The 17036-nt window shown below is 38.0% G+C and overlaps 1 protein-coding gene across 7 annotated transcripts in view; it reads left to right on the top strand.

Annotated features, from left to right (window-relative positions):
- The window catches only part of TENT4A (terminal nucleotidyltransferase 4A), a 70908-nt gene that overhangs the window by 13077 nt on the left and 40795 nt on the right, over positions 1 to 17036 (top strand). For all 7 annotated transcript variants that reach the window (XR_004496013.1, XM_033512155.1, XM_015618017.3 and 4 more), the window contains exons 2-7: positions 4298 to 4421; positions 5864 to 5910; positions 6829 to 6949; positions 8478 to 8585; positions 9311 to 9439; positions 10495 to 10708. Coding sequence is in view for 6 of the 7 variants with exons in the window: in XM_033512155.1 (XP_033368046.1) it covers positions 4298 to 4421; positions 5864 to 5910; positions 6829 to 6949; positions 8478 to 8585; positions 9311 to 9439; positions 10495 to 10708 (743 nt within the window). In the remaining variant the exon portion in view is untranslated. The remainder of the gene's footprint in view (positions 1 to 4297; positions 4422 to 5863; positions 5911 to 6828; positions 6950 to 8477; positions 8586 to 9310; positions 9440 to 10494; positions 10709 to 17036) is intronic.

Genomic DNA, 17036 nt, shown 5'->3' with positions numbered 1-17036 from the left:
AGCAGATAAGGGAAGGAAATGTAGACTAGTGATGAGTAATACTCTTCTGAGTCTTTCATAGGTGGTTAACAATTGTGACAGCATTAATTGTTGGAAGAGATGCTCAGTGGGGCATCAAAGTGAGAGTACTTGTGTGTTGCCTCTTTTTTTGAGCTCACTGATGCACTGGGGCTGCTGTGTGTGGTGGAGGTTGTGATGAGGATGGCTACTGTAAATATATTTTTTTCACAGAAATGCCTAGATCTCTTGGAGTGGTTGGATGGGGCTGATACCATAAAAAACCAGAACTTCTTGCATGACCAAATATAAAGGAAGGGTCTAGTGCATGTTTTGATAAAGGTGGTTGTGTTTCACAGGTCTCATTTTCTTGAAGGATTCATTGTTAATCGATATTCCTCTGTTCAGTTTAATAACACAACTGCGAACTTTTTTTCAGAAGAATGTTTGAGATTCTTTTTGAAGACTTTGTAAAAACCAGACATTTACAAGTTTGCTGGGTTGGCTGCTTAGAAATAACCAAAGGAAAGAATAAATTATTTACTTTACATAAAGGAAAGTTACAAATAGAATTATTCACAACTCTTGCTCTATATGTTCATAAATACCTGAAGGGAAGAAATGAGTGAGAAAAGGATAGAAAGGATAATAGAAAAATAAAGCTGACTGCAGACAGACACAGTGGAAGTTCATTGTTCATTAGATTATAAAATTGCTGGTAAAATTAAATTCTAGTAAATATAGAATCATGATTGAAGAAAAATAATTCAGGCTGAATGCACCCAGTGAGTGGGCTTTATGCTAGCGGTTTTGTTCAGAAGCTCCTTCATTGTGGTCTCTTCTAAAGAGCAGCTGTGTGCTCAGGTACCCTGAAGCAGCAGCAATATTCTGAAGTATAGGGGCAGTAAAATGAAAACAGGTGTGTGTCCTGGACTAAATGGCAGAATTACGTGTTGACTTCTGTGTGTGTTTCTGCCCACCTGTCAGAAAATGTGGTGCAATAGAAAACAAGCTGAAGAAGGTTAGTGGTGGTCAAACTTTGGACTTGTTCTTGGAAAACTGTTGGTGAATAGAGATAAATGGATTGAAGGCCTGAGAAGTCTTGTGTTTTGAGATGAACTGTGAGTAACAACTTTTTTTGGCTCAGGAAAAAAAATCAGATAAAACCATTACTAGGCAGCAGTTTAAAATAAACCACTCTTTATTCTGATGCATATTTAATTAATTCATGCATATTTAATTAATTAATGGAATTCAGTGAACAACAAAGCTGAAATGGACTAAAAGACCTGGAAAAATCTATATAATGAAGTTCTTTGAGCTAATATGTGTCATGATTTGGATTCACCCTGAAAATAAGCCAGACAAAATTTCTGTAAGCTTGGAAGGATGGCTTCCCCTTTCCTTTTTTCGCCTTTTCTTGCTTTCTATATCTGCCTGCTGCAGAGTGTTATAGGCAAGAGAATAGGAAGTCTTTAGATTGTCTCCATTGCTGTTGGGTATATTCAAGTATTTTATTCATTGGTCTTTTTGTCTTGGAAAGGCAGGGAAAAAGCATACTTTCTATAAACAAAACAAAATAAGAGCATGTCAGCTTGTATTTTCTGTCTTGCTCTAATATTTTGGAATCAAGCGGATTCATCAGCAAATTGAAATGTTAGTTAAATGTTCAGTTGTGGGTGCAGGCTCAGTTTAAGATAAGAGAAAGGGCAAACAGTAATTCATAATATTAATGCATTTTGGAAGTATCTTTGAGTTTTACTGCAAAAATCTCTTTGTCTGTGGAAAGGAAAACTAACACTTAAAAATTAGGCATGTGGTCTCTTGGAAGCTACCTCCTAGTAGGGGAGGTACCTAGTAAAATGAATTGCAAAAGACTCGGATGAAGAGTTGAGTTCTACTAGAGAGGTATTAAATTTTCCTTTTGGAAGGCTAAGTATATAAACTATAGATTGATTTTTCGGTTTAGGGCAGCATTTGGATTTCACTACGATATTGACTAGATACATTTCATGAGTTAGAAATCTTAGAAATATGGCAACACCAAAAAAATATTTTGGAACAATGTCACAGCAGTAGTTACTTGCGTATTTGTTTTGCATGGCTTGATGCTTTTTCATTTAAGGCAAACATGACATTTACCTGAAAACTCAAATTTGGCAGCAAGAGTTCTGTAGTAGTGGTAGATGTGAAATGAAAGGGCTTAATAGGTGTATAAGGTTCCACTGTCAGGACTCTTCTTGTAACATGGGTATAAAAATACTTTACACTTGAGAATATATTTAATATTTCTCAATTTGAGTTCAGTTGGAAGGTCACTTTGTCTATGAATGAAGGGCTTAAGTGTCAAAAAGTGGATGTTTTTATGTCAAGAAATACTCAAATGTCCTTTTTATTGTCCTCTGCAAAAACTCACAAATGCCAGTGGCCTGTTTGCAGTCTGTGTAAACTGCCACATACAGAGAACTAAGAACTGCTGGACAAGTAAACCTGCTTGAAGGCTGGTTGGTCTTGTGGTGCTTCACATTTGCAACATTATGTAGTTTTTAAGTTTCAGCTTTGTTTTTTTAAAGAAAATTGTCGTTAAGAATCAGGAATTGAATTTGGCCTTCACTGTTGAGCCAGTAAGAAATTCAGTAAATGTCTGTGTCGTAGTTTGGCATTTAGGGAAAGAAGTGGGAAACACCCACAGAAGTGATTTCTCTGAGAGAGGCTGCTGGGAGTTTCTTCTGTGCTTGAGATCAGGCCAATAGCTGGCCAGTTCTGAGAACTGACAGCATTTTGCACCACTGAAAAGTGAGTTCACCTTTGTGAATAGCACCTTTTAAAAACCCAAGCCCAGGAACTTCTCTCTTTCTTTCTGGTCTTGAAAGGTAGCAGACCCTTGGTGTGGCTGGCCCTGCTCCCCCATGGCCTATGCTGCCTGGTGTGGGGGGGCCTGGGCTGGACTCCAGCAGCTTTCGGGCAGGGGATGGAGACTGTGGGGCATTCCCTGGGCTGGGCTCTGCTGTGGCCCCTTCTGGGAAGCCCTCTGGGTCCCATTCCAGCGGGGTGGCTGAAGCTGTTCCCAGAGGGGCCCCTGGCCCAGGCTGGGCCAAGCCATGGCTGCTAACATCTTGCCGACACCCCTCCTCCCCCCTCTTGGCCTGCACAGATGGTTCCAGGCTGAGGACCATTTGCTCCCTCCCAGCAGCTGTGCAGCTGAGAGAAAGCACCAGCTCAGTCTCAAATCTGACACCATGACTGCCTGCATGTGATTTAACCCTTTTGCTACACAGATGAGACCTGCAGACTTTAATCCCCTCTCCAGAGAGAAAAAGTCAGAGCGATCAACACTTAGAGAGACAACATGAAACATCAAGGTCAGTAAAAGAAGGAGTCAAGCCTCAGATGGAAGAAGAATGAGGAGATGCTTTAATAGGCTGAAATATTCTTTTGGTAGGGCCATGGAGATGGACAATGATATATTGAAATATCTCCTTTAATTCATGAGAGTGTGGGAGAATGAAGTATTCAAACTGTAGATCTGAGCAGAGGCATCCATTGATGAAGGCAAGTAGATGGAGTAGCTGTGATCCCATGAGATGCTTGAACAGAGAGAGAGAGAGATGCAAGAGCTGATGAAGACCCTGTGCCCCAGGGAGAGAAGAAGAAAACCTGTGTTCCTAGAGATGATCACAGAGATAGATGGAGAGAACCTTTGCCTTTGAACAACTCATCCTTAAAATAATACCCCTTGAGTTCATGGCCCATGAACACACTTCTTCAGAGTGGTGTGAAAATGGGATGACAGCATGATGGCAGAGTTTGTGACTGGGCAGCTGCCAGTCATAGAAATGAAAAGCCATGAGAAAACTGTTTCTCATGGAGAGCTCTCCATGGAATGACAAGAGAAAACAACTTTCCCTGCAAAGATTGATGAAAAGACTATTGTATAGTTGGTACCATTTTAACATCCCAGGTTTTGTCTCCATGGTGTCAGTTGGAAAGGAAAAAGGTTGGGTGGGGGGAGAAAAGGTTTCTTATTTTTGTAGTCTTGTTAATAAAGTTTCTTTATTCCTTTTAAGTTTTAAGCCTGTTTTGCCATTCTCCTAATCCATATCTCACAGCAAGAAATGAGTAAGTACTCTGGTAATTTTATTTAGTGCTAAAACCTGCCACAGTCTACTAGAGTTAGTGTTCTGAGCTCTTAAGTTAAAGGATGACATTAAATAAAGCCTATGGCCTGTTTCTTATAAAATTTATTGTAATAGTTAAATAGTTCAATTGTCACTTTAACTGAACCTACTTTCTCTGTTAGACTACATGAAGAAATCATTGACTTCTATGACTTCATGTCCCCTCGTCCTGAAGAAGCAGCTATGAGAAGAGAAGTGGTAAAAAGGATAGAAACAGTCATCAAAGATCTTTGGCCTACCGCTGATGTGAGTGTAGCTTCAGTTGTGATTTGCTTCTCTAGTAAATTGTAGAGCTTGGTTTACTTTACCTTGCTATTATCTTTCTTTTTTTTAGAAATGAACAGGTAACTCTTCAAGTTTAAGGCAATTGACCTACTATCACAATTCTTGCAGTATTTGGAAATTTATTTTAAAGGAAATTTCAAACCTGGATTTTGGGTTAATGAATTCTACTGAATGTTTTTTTCATTTTGAGAGCTGGGAATGTGAATAAATGTCCACTCTTAGTAGTGCATTTCCTAAAGTAAAAGCTTATTAAATTGTCTCTGTATATTTTAATTTTGAATATTAAAGTGAGACTGAATACCTATGTATCCATTTCTGCAAGGGTCCTGAATATGTGGATATTTTTAAATAAAAAAAAAAATGAAAGAGCAATGAAATGCAGATGGGTGGGTTTTTTTGTACTCTTCATGAATTTGACATTCAAGGAATTACTTCAGCCCTACTGTAGTGGGAAAATTTCACTTCCTGAGATATGTTGCAATCTAAGCTGGTGTAATTTCAAACACTTAGTTATTCAATGCTTATTCAAAAAAGCATTATTCAAAAAGAATGTATTCTGAACTGTATTTCTAGCATCAGCTTTGATTGCCAGATGGTAGCATTGTCATTAACAACCAAAATGTGATTTCATAGCCTTCCATGGCAGACAGTGAGGGCTCCGGCCACAGCACTGAGCTAAAAATACTGTAAAACTCCTCTGCTTCATCCTTACCCATGTTTTCCCTTCATAGTGTGATTTTACTACCTGGTGGAAATCGAAAAAAAACGCTGAAAAGGACTTGTGTTGCCCAGGAAAAAACTAAGTGAGCTTGTAAATTGGGCTCTACTCTATTGGAGAGGGAAGAACATATCAATTCTTTAGATAGGCAGCTTGCTGAAAGTATTTGATGTGGTCTGTGCATTTATCTTCATTGTGGCTGCTTTTTCACATACAAACACCTGCTACTACTTCATAGTTGTTCTTAACAGTAAAATCTGAAGTATTTATTTTGATCTGAATGATATATTTAGATGTACTTGCTGGTTTTTAAACCTAAAATTTTGGAAAAATTTTCCTTGAACTCTTCCAATTTCAGTAAAGCTGTCCTGTAAGGAAGGGAAGGAACAGGATGGAAGGAAATGAATAAAAGCTTGTATGTTTGTCAAACTGGAAATAAATAATTAAAAGGACTTGCTTAAATTTATTCTCTGCTAGCTGGATTGGTATTTATTTCATATTAAAGAAGCCAAATTTCCTCAAAAGTTGCATCTGTAAGAAAATGTGTGTTTGTACAGAGAGTATATAGTAAAGTAACTTTCTTGGCTATATCCTTAACAACTGGAGAAACGTATGAAGTTTTGTGAAAGTAAAAGGAAGTGAGCAGTCATAATTGCAAGATGTTTTCCTGCTGTGTTCTTTTCAGGTCCAGATTTTTGGCAGCTTTAGTACAGGGCTTTATCTTCCAACTAGGTAAGTAATAGTTTACTCTTGTCTTTTAGAGAAAGGGAGATTTCAAAGAGAAGTTTAGAATGTGCAACTGTGTCAAATTTTCAGTAAAACTTTTATCTAATATTTCATGTGACAAAGGAAAGAACTTTTGAACTTCAAGATTTGCAAGTATTTGATGTTACTATTGATCTTACTGCTCTGCTCTGCTTATTAACCCTTTGGTGAATTACCTTTTTTTCCTTGTGTCTGGGGTTAGTCTTTGGCTTTTTTTTTAAATAGACAGTGGAACTGAATGTTTAGCATTTCCTTTGTAAAGATTGTGTTTTATTAAATAAGAAGAATTACTGAGAATGTGTCACTTATCACAGTGTTACTGTGCAGAGTCAAAGGAGCCATCACAGTGCTGTATTCCCATCTTTTTGTAGAGGAAAATGTCTTACTTAACTTGGCATTTTATATCACTTAATGGTTCAATTAGATGTGGAAACCTGTGTAGCTCTGCCTTAAAGATGATGTTGTCTTTACATCAAGTAAATTTTCAGAATAAAAGCACTGGAAATTTAATTTCTATGAATACCAATCACTGATAAAGTTCTTTGAATTATTATAATGCCTGTCAACATGAGTAGATAGATGAGGGATGGAATTGGACTGTGGAAGTCAGAGGGGAGGAAGTGTGAAAGGTAGAAGGGAAAGGAACACTTAAGAACTCATCAGAGTAATGGAAGTGAGAAATTAGACTACTGCTTTGGGTCCTAAAACACTTATGGACTCTTTCTTAACGTTCCTAGAAGAAGCTTATTGGGAACTTACATTGCAAATTGCAAAATGATCACCTTTTATGACTTGCAAAATGTAGAATGCCAATCTTACCATATTTTTTGGTAATGTTTTGTGCTTTAGACTTAATGGATTTCATGCTGTGTTCTTTTTGTCTAGTGATATTGATCTAGTTGTTTTTGGGAAATGGGAACGACCTCCTTTACAGCTTTTGGAGCAAGCACTGAGAAAACACAATGTGGCTGAGCCATATTCCATTAAAGTACTTGACAAAGCTACGGTAAGTAGCTAGTAAGCTTTGGAATACTGAACTGAAAAAGTTTCAGACCCCTTCAGATGTTGGTATTAAATAGTATTCGTAATTCCTGAAGCAAATGATGTTGTCTTAAGCTCTCTGCAAGGTGTCAGTAGAATCTGTAGGTGCTTAGCAATAGCATGGAGTCTTTTACATGTGTATCAGTAATCCTGTGTACTGTTTGCCAAAGGCCATACTTTATTCCTATATTGTCAATAAAGATCTGAAAGTTAGTGTTTGTAAAATATCCAGTAAAATAAGTTAACTATTTGCATAATGTTTTTCCACTGACCTTTGAGGGGAATTTGTTACGCCAATAACTAGAGCTGTCCAGCTCTCAACACTGTTTTTACGTTGTCTTGTTTCTGATGGCATCATGAAGCGTTCCAAACCTAATATTGGTTTTGTGTCCAAAATAGCTGTTTAAATGAGAGCTTTGTCATTTATGTGACTGATGTGTGTTATGTCTTGAATCTTTCTTGTAAGCCTGAATCATGTTGAATATGTTAAAAACTTAATGCGTGAAAATTTTATATTACTGGGCAAGAAATGTTTTCTTCATGGGACTAAGGTGAGTATTCATTCCAAATTTCTATCAGCAAGCTTCTTTTTGTGGTCTCTAAAACAGTCTTCCTCTTTTAGGTTCATAATATTCCTGTGGCTTTCATTAGAGTAGCAGTGCATAACAGTAGCCTTGGTAGTCTTTGGTTTACCTGAGAGCTAATGGGATATTCAGAATCTGTATTACCAATTAATGATGGAAAATGGCACTAGGCTAGGCTTACAGTTTTACTATCCCTTCTTATTCTTTTTCTTCTGATGTTGGTATAAATTATGCTACACTTTTTTGTTTTCCATTTCAGATTAAAAAATATGAGGAGTTAAATTTATTTTAAATTTATCAGCTGAAGTTTAGGTTATGATTGTGAGATGATTTTGTAGGCCATTGCTTTCCAGGTGGTGGTGTGAAGCTAAACTACATATTCAGTTATTTAATGTTAATTTATTCCTGCCATATTTCTATGGTTGCTTTGCTTTATCTCTTCTGGCTTTCATTTGACTCTGCATTGAACCAGTTCATCTTGATAAACCAAAAGGCATTACTTCCTGCCAATCTGGTTTTCTGTCAGTTCAGTAAGTGAATGGTGCAGTGCTGGGTCAGAGGAATGCAGTTCCCACAGGTTATGGGAACTATTAGTTCTATTAACTGGAATGAGTCATTAAAATAAGTAAATTGAGTGGTCATGTAAAACACTGCTATTGCAGCGATGAAGGCAGATAGCTAATGGTTATGGGAGAGTACCAGAGTGATGATAAGTTAATGTGGTTGCACATTAATCATCTCCCTAGAAAGCATTCATGTGTCAGTCAGGTTAGAATTGTTACCTCCTCTCAGACAGACTTGATAGTTGCATTCATTTGGACTGTTAGCATCCATGTGTCTTGAATAAGCTAGGGAACAGCACCAGTGTTGTGTTTCTGGGGATTCACATTCTTGTATTAATCTTTTCAGGTACCAATAATAAAACTCACTGACCAGGAGACAGAAGTGAAAGTTGACATCAGTTTTAATGTAGAAACTGGTGTGAAGGCAGCTCGATTTATCAAGGAATACATGAAGGTATCAGCTATGTATTGAATGTTATTCTGCTTACCAAGGATGTGCTAGATGCTTAGCTAACTTTTTTTGGTATGGCTTGACAATTTACTGTTGAAGACTATTCTCATTAATGCTAATTAAACAGAAATATATTAATTTATTATCTTTTCGTGTCCATTCAGTGTTCCCTTGGAGTGCTGGGTGTTGGACTGAATAAACCTGTACACTGTGAGAGGACTTCACAGTCATATTTAGATTTGCAGATAGGTGCTAACCTTTGCTTCTGAAGCAAGTCTATGTGCAAATTTTGCTTACCTTGTGTTTAAGTGATGCTACATTATGAATACTGTCTTACTAAACTGTCAAGAAGCAATTGTGTAGATACACATTTAAAAGTTTCCTTTTATGCTCTGTAGTAGACGTACAAGGTACTATTTAGAGCAAGAGCTTTGATTATAGTGGCAGTGACATTCAAAGAAGGATGTAAAAATCTTAATGTTTAGGTGGGAAATAAGTTTAATATGTAAGGTGTTCAATAAAATAAGAATTTAAGCTATTCATCTGTTTCTAAAATAAAAAAAAACGTGTTTCAGTTTTTCCCATGGAAACACTGTACAGCACAACACTGGAAATATTTTTGTATTGGATGAATCTTTGTTTGCTGAGATTTACTTTAAAGAAGTGTACTTCTTTATTTGTTTTGGAATGTTGACATTGTTGTTGATAAGACTTATTTTGCTTTGCAGAAATATTCTTTGCTACCTTACTTAATTTTAGTACTAAAACAGTTCCTCCTTCAGAGGGATTTGAATGAAGTTTTTACTGGTGGAATTAGCTCTTACAGCCTAATTTTAATGGCAATTAGTTTCCTGCAGGTAAGTCTGTTGCTTATGTGTTTCTATGTTCTTCAAAATGTTTTGGGTTCTGTACCTATGCCCTTTTATTGTACTCTTTCTTCAGATGCCCCTTGAAATGCACAGCATTACTGTTATGCGTGTTTGACTCTTGAAAGATCCTGTGGACTACCTCTCAAACATCCAGGATCTATCATGTGTGAGCTGGAGCAGCAGCAGGACCCTTGTGAAAGGCTTAGAGGCTGTGCCTACCCCAGGGCCTGTACCTGAATCACCTTAATGGTGCTTCTTAAATCTGCAGGATGGATTTTCTTTTGCCTCCAAGACTACTGGTACTGAATGTGCAAAGTAGTTGATTTCAGTGTTTATTGAAGTGATGAAATCCAACAGTCAAGTTGGTTTTTTTACTTACATGTTAGGTTTTGATGTGCTTAAGACTGGCAGATGCTGTACTTGACTGATGAAATAGCCAAGTTACAATGTTACAAATAAGTTACAACTTCTGTTTATGAACTTTTGTGATAGTGATCCTCCTACAGGTATGATGAGGTATGGGGTTAGCATTTCTCAGCAGCTGTGGTAATGGAAAAGTTATATATTCTGCTGCTGCTGGTGTTGACTGAAATATTACTATTTCAGGTTTTGTATACCAAATATAATAAGTGGAGCTACAGACATAAACTGTATTTCAGTTGGGGCAACTAGATTGCCCCCCACTTTCTGAAAACATTGAGGGATGGATTGTCTTTTGAAAATCAGGTACCACTTCATTACTAACTAGGCTATAATTTTGTATGCAGTACTTCTTTCTTGCTTTTTACTTCGGGAAAAGAATTTCCCTAATCCTCAAAAAGCTGCATGAGGAAAGATGAAAGAATTCTTTGACTTCTAGATACTGCTGAATTGGTGCCCCCTTTCGGTTATGTGAGAGTGGTTTAAATACATGAAGAGTGAATGGCTCAGTTGAGACTTACGTGAAGAAATACTCAGCTGTTTAAATGAGAGCTTTTTGTTTTCCTGTGTTATGTTCTGAAAAATACTAATTTTTAATAAGCAAAAACTGGTTTGTGTTACAGCTACATCCAAGAATTGATGCAAGAAGAGCTGATGAAAACCTTGGAATGCTTCTAATAGAATTTTTTGAACTCTATGGAAGGAATTTTAACTACTTGAAAACTGGTATTAGAATAAAAAATGGAGGTGCCTATATTGCCAAAGAAGAAATCATGAAAGTCATGACTAATGGATACAGACCATCTATGCTATGTATTGAAGATCCTCTCCTGCCTGGTAGGACTATACACTTCTTGCAATATTCCAGAGCTGTGCTCTCAGCTTGTGCTCTCAGCTTGTGCTCTCAGCTTGTGCTCTCAGCTTGTGCTCTCAGCTTGTGCTCTCAGCTTGTGCTCTCAGCTTGTGCTCTCAGCTTGTGCTCTCAGCTTGTGCTCTCAGCTTGTGCTCGTCTGTCAGATGAATTAAGAAGCTGCACTGGGAAGAGACTATTACTGGTGTAGAGGTACAGTCAGGTTGGAGGACCAAGGGATATAGACCTCCCGCAAGAGTCTTAGCTTGAGTAAATTGGATTATATGCAAACAGTGCAGTTGCATAATGCTTTGGAGATCCAGAACTGTGTTTAATTTATTAATAAGATTCCCTGACAGTGCTGAGAGGTAGTGAAAGAAAGAATTTCAGGAAATCCTGGAAGGGGGGATGTTAGCAGAACAATTATCTATTATTTGCTGTGAGAATGAGATTGGAAGGTAGCTTTTCCTGCCACAGTCTGAGGTGCCATACTTCAGATAAATCACACCATATGGGAAAAAATGCCCCAGAAGCATAACCTGTCCTGCAGGGTGGTGCCACAGAGACTGTTCAGGAGCAGAGGTGGGTATCTGTAAAAACCAACTGCGCTGTGGTGGTGGTGGTGGTGGTGTGGAAAGCGCTTTGCATAACTGGCTTCTGTGCTGAACAGGGATCTTTAGGGAATGGCAGAGTTTTAGAGTTACATCTTCTTTTGAAAGTACTTAACATAAAATGATTATTTTTTAAAATTTGGTTTTAATTCAGTAACCCTCAAATAATTGAGCTTAATTTTGGCTAACTGCCTTGGGAAAATTTCCAACTTTATAGTACTCAGTTTGTGTTCTATTTAGACCATCACAAGTAGCTGAAATTCCAATTTTCAGTGAATTTTGACTTCAGCGCAAGTACTTCTAGAATGTAATTGGCAAAGTCCATACTGTCACATCTTTTATGTAGATTGCTTATTTAAAGCACTTTTAAAGCAAATACCATGGATCAGGAACTGAAGTCTGGCACTTTTCTAAACACTCAAAATGCTGAGTGTTCATACTTCCCTAGAAGTTATGAACAAACAAATACAAATATGTATCATGTAGCCTGTAACCTGTGATACTCATTTGTCTAACGATGTTTTCGATTTGTTTGTAACTCTGAGTTTGTGTCCATCATGACTCTTGTACTTGGCCAGGCATAGGTTAGGGTGTGATTGTGCAGAGCTGTCATTGTCATTGAGATTTCCTTTAAGGAGCTGTGTACTTACTTGTCTGAAGACCCATTTGAATAGCAGTATGAACCACAATTATTTAGAGTCAAAAATCTTCACTGCCCTCCAGTTCTGTTCACTTGTATCTGCTGGGGACTGAAGGAGAGCAAACTGCAAGTACTATGCAATGTTTTAATCACTGCTGATAGTACTCTTGAGAAGAAAAAAACCTTTTAAGTCGAATAGGTGCCCTGAACTGTTCCTCCTAGCATTAATCTTGCAGAAACAAAGAATGGTAGTTTAGAAGAAAGAATAGCTATAAGCAGTCAAAGAGTTGACAAAAATGAAATTCTAGAGGAGTTTGTATGGTGTGAGATAATATAATTCTTACAGGAGATAATATTTTAACAATGATAATGAAAGCTGACAATATTTTGAAGTTATCTGACCACTATGTGTCATAAGGATATTTTTTTGTAGGTACCACAGACCTTCAGAACTTGCCAGATGAAGCTAGGAGGAAAATTACACAGAACATAGGATGGCTTTTTGAATCAGATCTGATAAGTACAGCCTTCTTAGATCCAGTCAATCACATATTCCTACAGTATCTAAAATTGCCTGTCAAGTATTTGTCAGTATTGTCTAGAATTCTGTTAATTAGTTTAGTTTCGTTATTCCTTCTAACCCAGTACAAAAATCTTCACCAAGGGTTCAAGTCCTTGCTCAGTTTACAAGTCATCTCTGATTAATTTGTGATGAGATCTACTCAGTGCCTGACTCTGAGGGTTGGTGGCAGTATTGCGAAGGAGATAGGAATGAGTTATTTTGGTAGAGGTGACACAGATATCTCAACTTAAATTAGCATAAGCTGCTGCAGAATTTTACCCCTGCAAGTCAGTGTTTGCACTGTATGCACAAGTTTTTAATTTCGTTTTTCAATCTTTTTTTTTTTTTCTGATCACAGCTGTTTCTAAAGCTCCTATTAAGCCTTGGAGAATACTTCAAAAGATGGCTTAATCCCAAAATGAGACAAAAAATACAGGGATAAAAAAACCTCTCCCTTTTAACTTCTCAAAGATTATCAAAGTAGTGCAAAAGTCTCTTCTGTGAGTGTATGCACTAGTGCAGCAATGGGATACTGAAGGGTTGTTTCCGTTTGGAAGATAGCTGTCTGCTAAGAAGGGCAGGGGCCACCTTTGGAATGAAAAATGTAAAGCCCCTCCCTCCAACTTATTATAATTTTGAAATCAAGGGTCTTTCAGGCGAAGATATGGGGATAAGAATAACAGTTCTTTACTTTTTGGTTCTTTTTAGTATGGTGACAAGGCAAACAAACAATAACAATGGCATTAATAACAAAACAGAACCAAGGACTCCGTGACAGCTTTCTTGGCTGAGATGGGAAAGGATGGAGGCAAGGCTTTGCTTCACAAACCCCCTGTGGGCACTCAATGCAGTGCTCCTGCTGGATCCTGCTGAAACACTCAACTGGAATTGCAAAAATGTGTAGAAATCCCAGGCTGGTGGACGAGGTGTATTAAGCTTCGCAGCGGTGGCTGGCACAGCAGCATGTCACAGTGGGACAGGGTGTGCAGGGGCCTACAGATGAAGAAGAGAAGGAAAAACTCTGTCTGGGTCATAGCAAACTCTTTTTTCCTTAGTAACTACAGCTTTGTGTGTGTCTTTCTCTCAAGCTGAAGAAATAAGCCCACTCCCTGCTGCCTCTACCTTCTCTTTCACCTGCCCCCTTCCCTGGGTTTAACCAAACTCTTTGTCTTTTGTCGCTCTATTGGGAATGGCGAGAAGAAATACACAGACTCTCTTGTGGAGTCGAACTGGAGAATTTTTCCCAGTTTATTGCCTCAAATCTTTTTATTGTAGACCGATACGTGAAAGTACAGAAAGGAAAACTCTCATTGGTCAGTAAACTAACACATCACCATCATTGGACAGTGGGGTATACCACCCCTCGACCTTCTCCTGCAAGAAAATAAGGAACAGACAAACAGCACCTGCAAGGCTGTTTTCTATCTCTGGGGATTGTTTTAATTCCTCCTTATGATTTCCCAGGCCACTTTCTCAGGCAAGACTGAAAAAGTTATGTGGCCTGCTATTCCGCAGGCACTGTGCTCCCTGCTTCATAGTTAGCATCCATAGTCTTTCTCAAGCATCTAATAAGTACCTGCAGTCAGGTTTCCCCGCAACTAATGGGAAGATTTTATAGGTAAGAAGGAACAAAAGGAAGGACACTTAACCCCCAACAAGGGTGTAAAATTCAAAAGAATAGCTTTAAAGTGGTCTTGTAGGAAACAGGAATGTGTTTAGTGGGATTAGTTTCTTTAATTTGGAGAAACTGTTATTTATTCAGCATGAAATGGTGGGTGGTGTCTGGCTAAGAGATAAAAGGTGTCATCAGAAGGATGTCATACATCATTTTACCTGCTCATTACCTTCTGTTAGCTCCTGGATTTGGGAGGAAGAGGCATTAAACTATTGAGTTGTTTTGGTTGTAGTGGGTTTTCTTAGATTCTTCTAGGTACTGCAGTTTCCTCAGAGATTCTCAGAGACTGATCATTGTGTGCCAGAAGATGATAATTTCTTTGGTTTAAGAACCAGGATTCCAACAAAGATGTCAGAAGTCTACACTTCAAGTGGGAAGCTTATTGAGGTCTGGATTTGAGTTGTCAGACTAATATAGCGGTGATGCATTTTGAAGTAATCATTTATACTTGATCTTTGTACGTAGTCTAAGATCTTTCATTTTGGGTTAGTGTCATAGGACAGGGTAATGAGCTGAAAATCATTCCCTACGCTTTGTCTAAAGGAGGGTGTTTCCATAAGCATCTGGTAGCTTCACCATTTCAGTTTTTCAAAGCACTTGTCCTTTTTGTAAAATCTGTAAAAGGTAAAAGCATTTATTGAGGAGAACTGCAAAATCAAGCACTCAGAAGTTTGTTTACAGGAATATGTTGGAGCAGGGTAGATGATATCATCTTGGAAGAGGTTTGTCCAGAGTTGGTTTAGCAGTATCCTATCTTGGAAGACTTAACTGTTTGCAGTTGACAAATCTTTTTCTCTGTGGTTATAAAACAAATGTGGTGCTTATCCACCAGACTGTTGGGGGGCTTGTTATTTTATTCCTGTGTGAATCAAGGTCCTCCAGTCATTTCTGATGCTCAGAACAGGAATAATTTTGATCTAGTGTCATACTGCAGGTGGCTAGAGTAACTAAATTGCTACTCTTTAACACCAAGTTTAAAACTGGGAGTTCTACCTGTGCTACTTTATTCATGAGAAAGTTTGTTCTTCATTCTGAATTGCTGTGGCCATCAATGAAAGTTCTAAACCTTAAATTCAATGTGATTTCTTTGAAAATAATCTTTAACTTGCAGGATTTATTATTCTTTGTGTTGCTTGCTTCCGCACCTTGACAGGTCACAAGTACAGGAAGTAAATACATTTGAGATCGGCAACATCTATGAGATTCTCTTCTAGCCTTAGTGGCTGCCCAAAATTATTCATTGCAGCTTTTCAGTATCAGCTATTTGTTATTAGAACCTGCAAATATATATGTTCACATGTGTGTGTATAAAGCATAAGTGAAGTTAGCATTTGAAAGAACCTTTGTAATGTGAATGTTGCAAAAAGCTGTTTACTAGCTAAGAACACAAGTGGGTCTGCTTCAGTCCTAGCTCATGGTCTTACCTTTTGCCCTTTCAGGCCGTGTTCTTAAAACTGCTTCAGGTAAAGGAAGGCTACCTAATGGAGTGGTAATACTGATAGTAAGTGATGGAAATTTTGGACATGCTCCTTTAGGGATGAAGGCTTTGTAAGAAAGAATAAGGATTGAATTATACATGAAATCAGACACCATTGTTGTCTCCTAACGTACATCTGAGGATTGAAGTATGTATAATTTTTTTTAGAGTGACAGTATTTGCATTGTGTGCTTTAACTGATCGGTCTAGATTGTAACCAAAGAGGGATGCTCAGTTATGTAAGGCATGGCTCTCTAATGAGAGTGGTCTCTCAGAAGAAAATCTATTCAGGGCAGCAAATGCAAATGTGTGATCTTCTGGCTTCTTTAATATGTTGCTTTCTGGATTGGCTAGGGTCATCTTTATACAGACTTGGCAGGTGCAGTTCACAGTAGCTCCAGGTGCAGCCCAAGTAAAGAGCTCTGTACTGTATTATTAAGACCTGTTAATTTAGACATTTCTATGAACTAATTACAGGTGCAGGATGAGGCAATCCAGGAACCTAAGCATGGTATGGCACAAGCTATTCTGCCTCTGTTCTCAAGTCTGCTTCAATCAAGACTTAAACACAACTTCATTGATTTATACTAAACTGCCCAAATTTACTATAAGTAGTTTAGGGAAGGTTTATGATTTCTTTTGCTGGCACAACAGTAGTGACAACTGATGAAAGGAATAGCCAATATTTTGTAGCAGCTCTGTCTTCATTTTGGTATAACTTTATGCAGGATACATCTCAAATGTACCTGCCTAGCATTAGGTTAGACTAAACTAATACAGATTCTTTGAGTGTGTATTCTTAATTTCTGTTATATGAATTTATAGAATCATTTAGGTTGGAAAAGAGCCCTAACATCAAGTCTCCCACCATAGAGGGACTTGAATTTAGTGGTAGGTAATACCACTATGTGTTTAGCTGCTTGTCTGTATTCCATTTCTGTATTGCTTCTCAATTTAATTCTCTTACATATCTATGTTTAGAATATCATTATGTAGCTAGACACAAATGTCCAGCCTCTGAAAATCTCATACTGAATTAATCATTACTTTTCTTGTAGAAAAGTGTTCTGATTTCATGACCACTAGAATATTGTAGTCACTTTTCAGCCACCTTTGGATTAAGTCCTTCATGAAGTCCTCTGTGAAGAACATTACCATGTGTTTCCTCGTAGATTCACCATCCTAGGCCCACACTTGTAATGTTCTATTTCTTCTTGCCTCCTTTGGGCTCAGTTCCCTGTGGATATAACTTTTCTCTAGTCTCTCAGCCTCCTTTGGGCTGAATTCCTGGGATCCTCCCTCATAGGGAGTCCCACTTATCTCAGTCCTTATGATTTGAAGAAAACTCCC

The sequence above is a fragment of the Parus major genome, chromosome 2, assembly GCF_001522545.3.
Source record: "Parus major isolate Abel chromosome 2, Parus_major1.1, whole genome shotgun sequence".
Taxonomy (NCBI): Eukaryota; Metazoa; Chordata; class Aves; order Passeriformes; family Paridae; genus Parus; species Parus major.
Note: the sequence above shows the minus strand (reverse complement) of the source record. Positions and strands in the feature narration are given on the sequence as shown.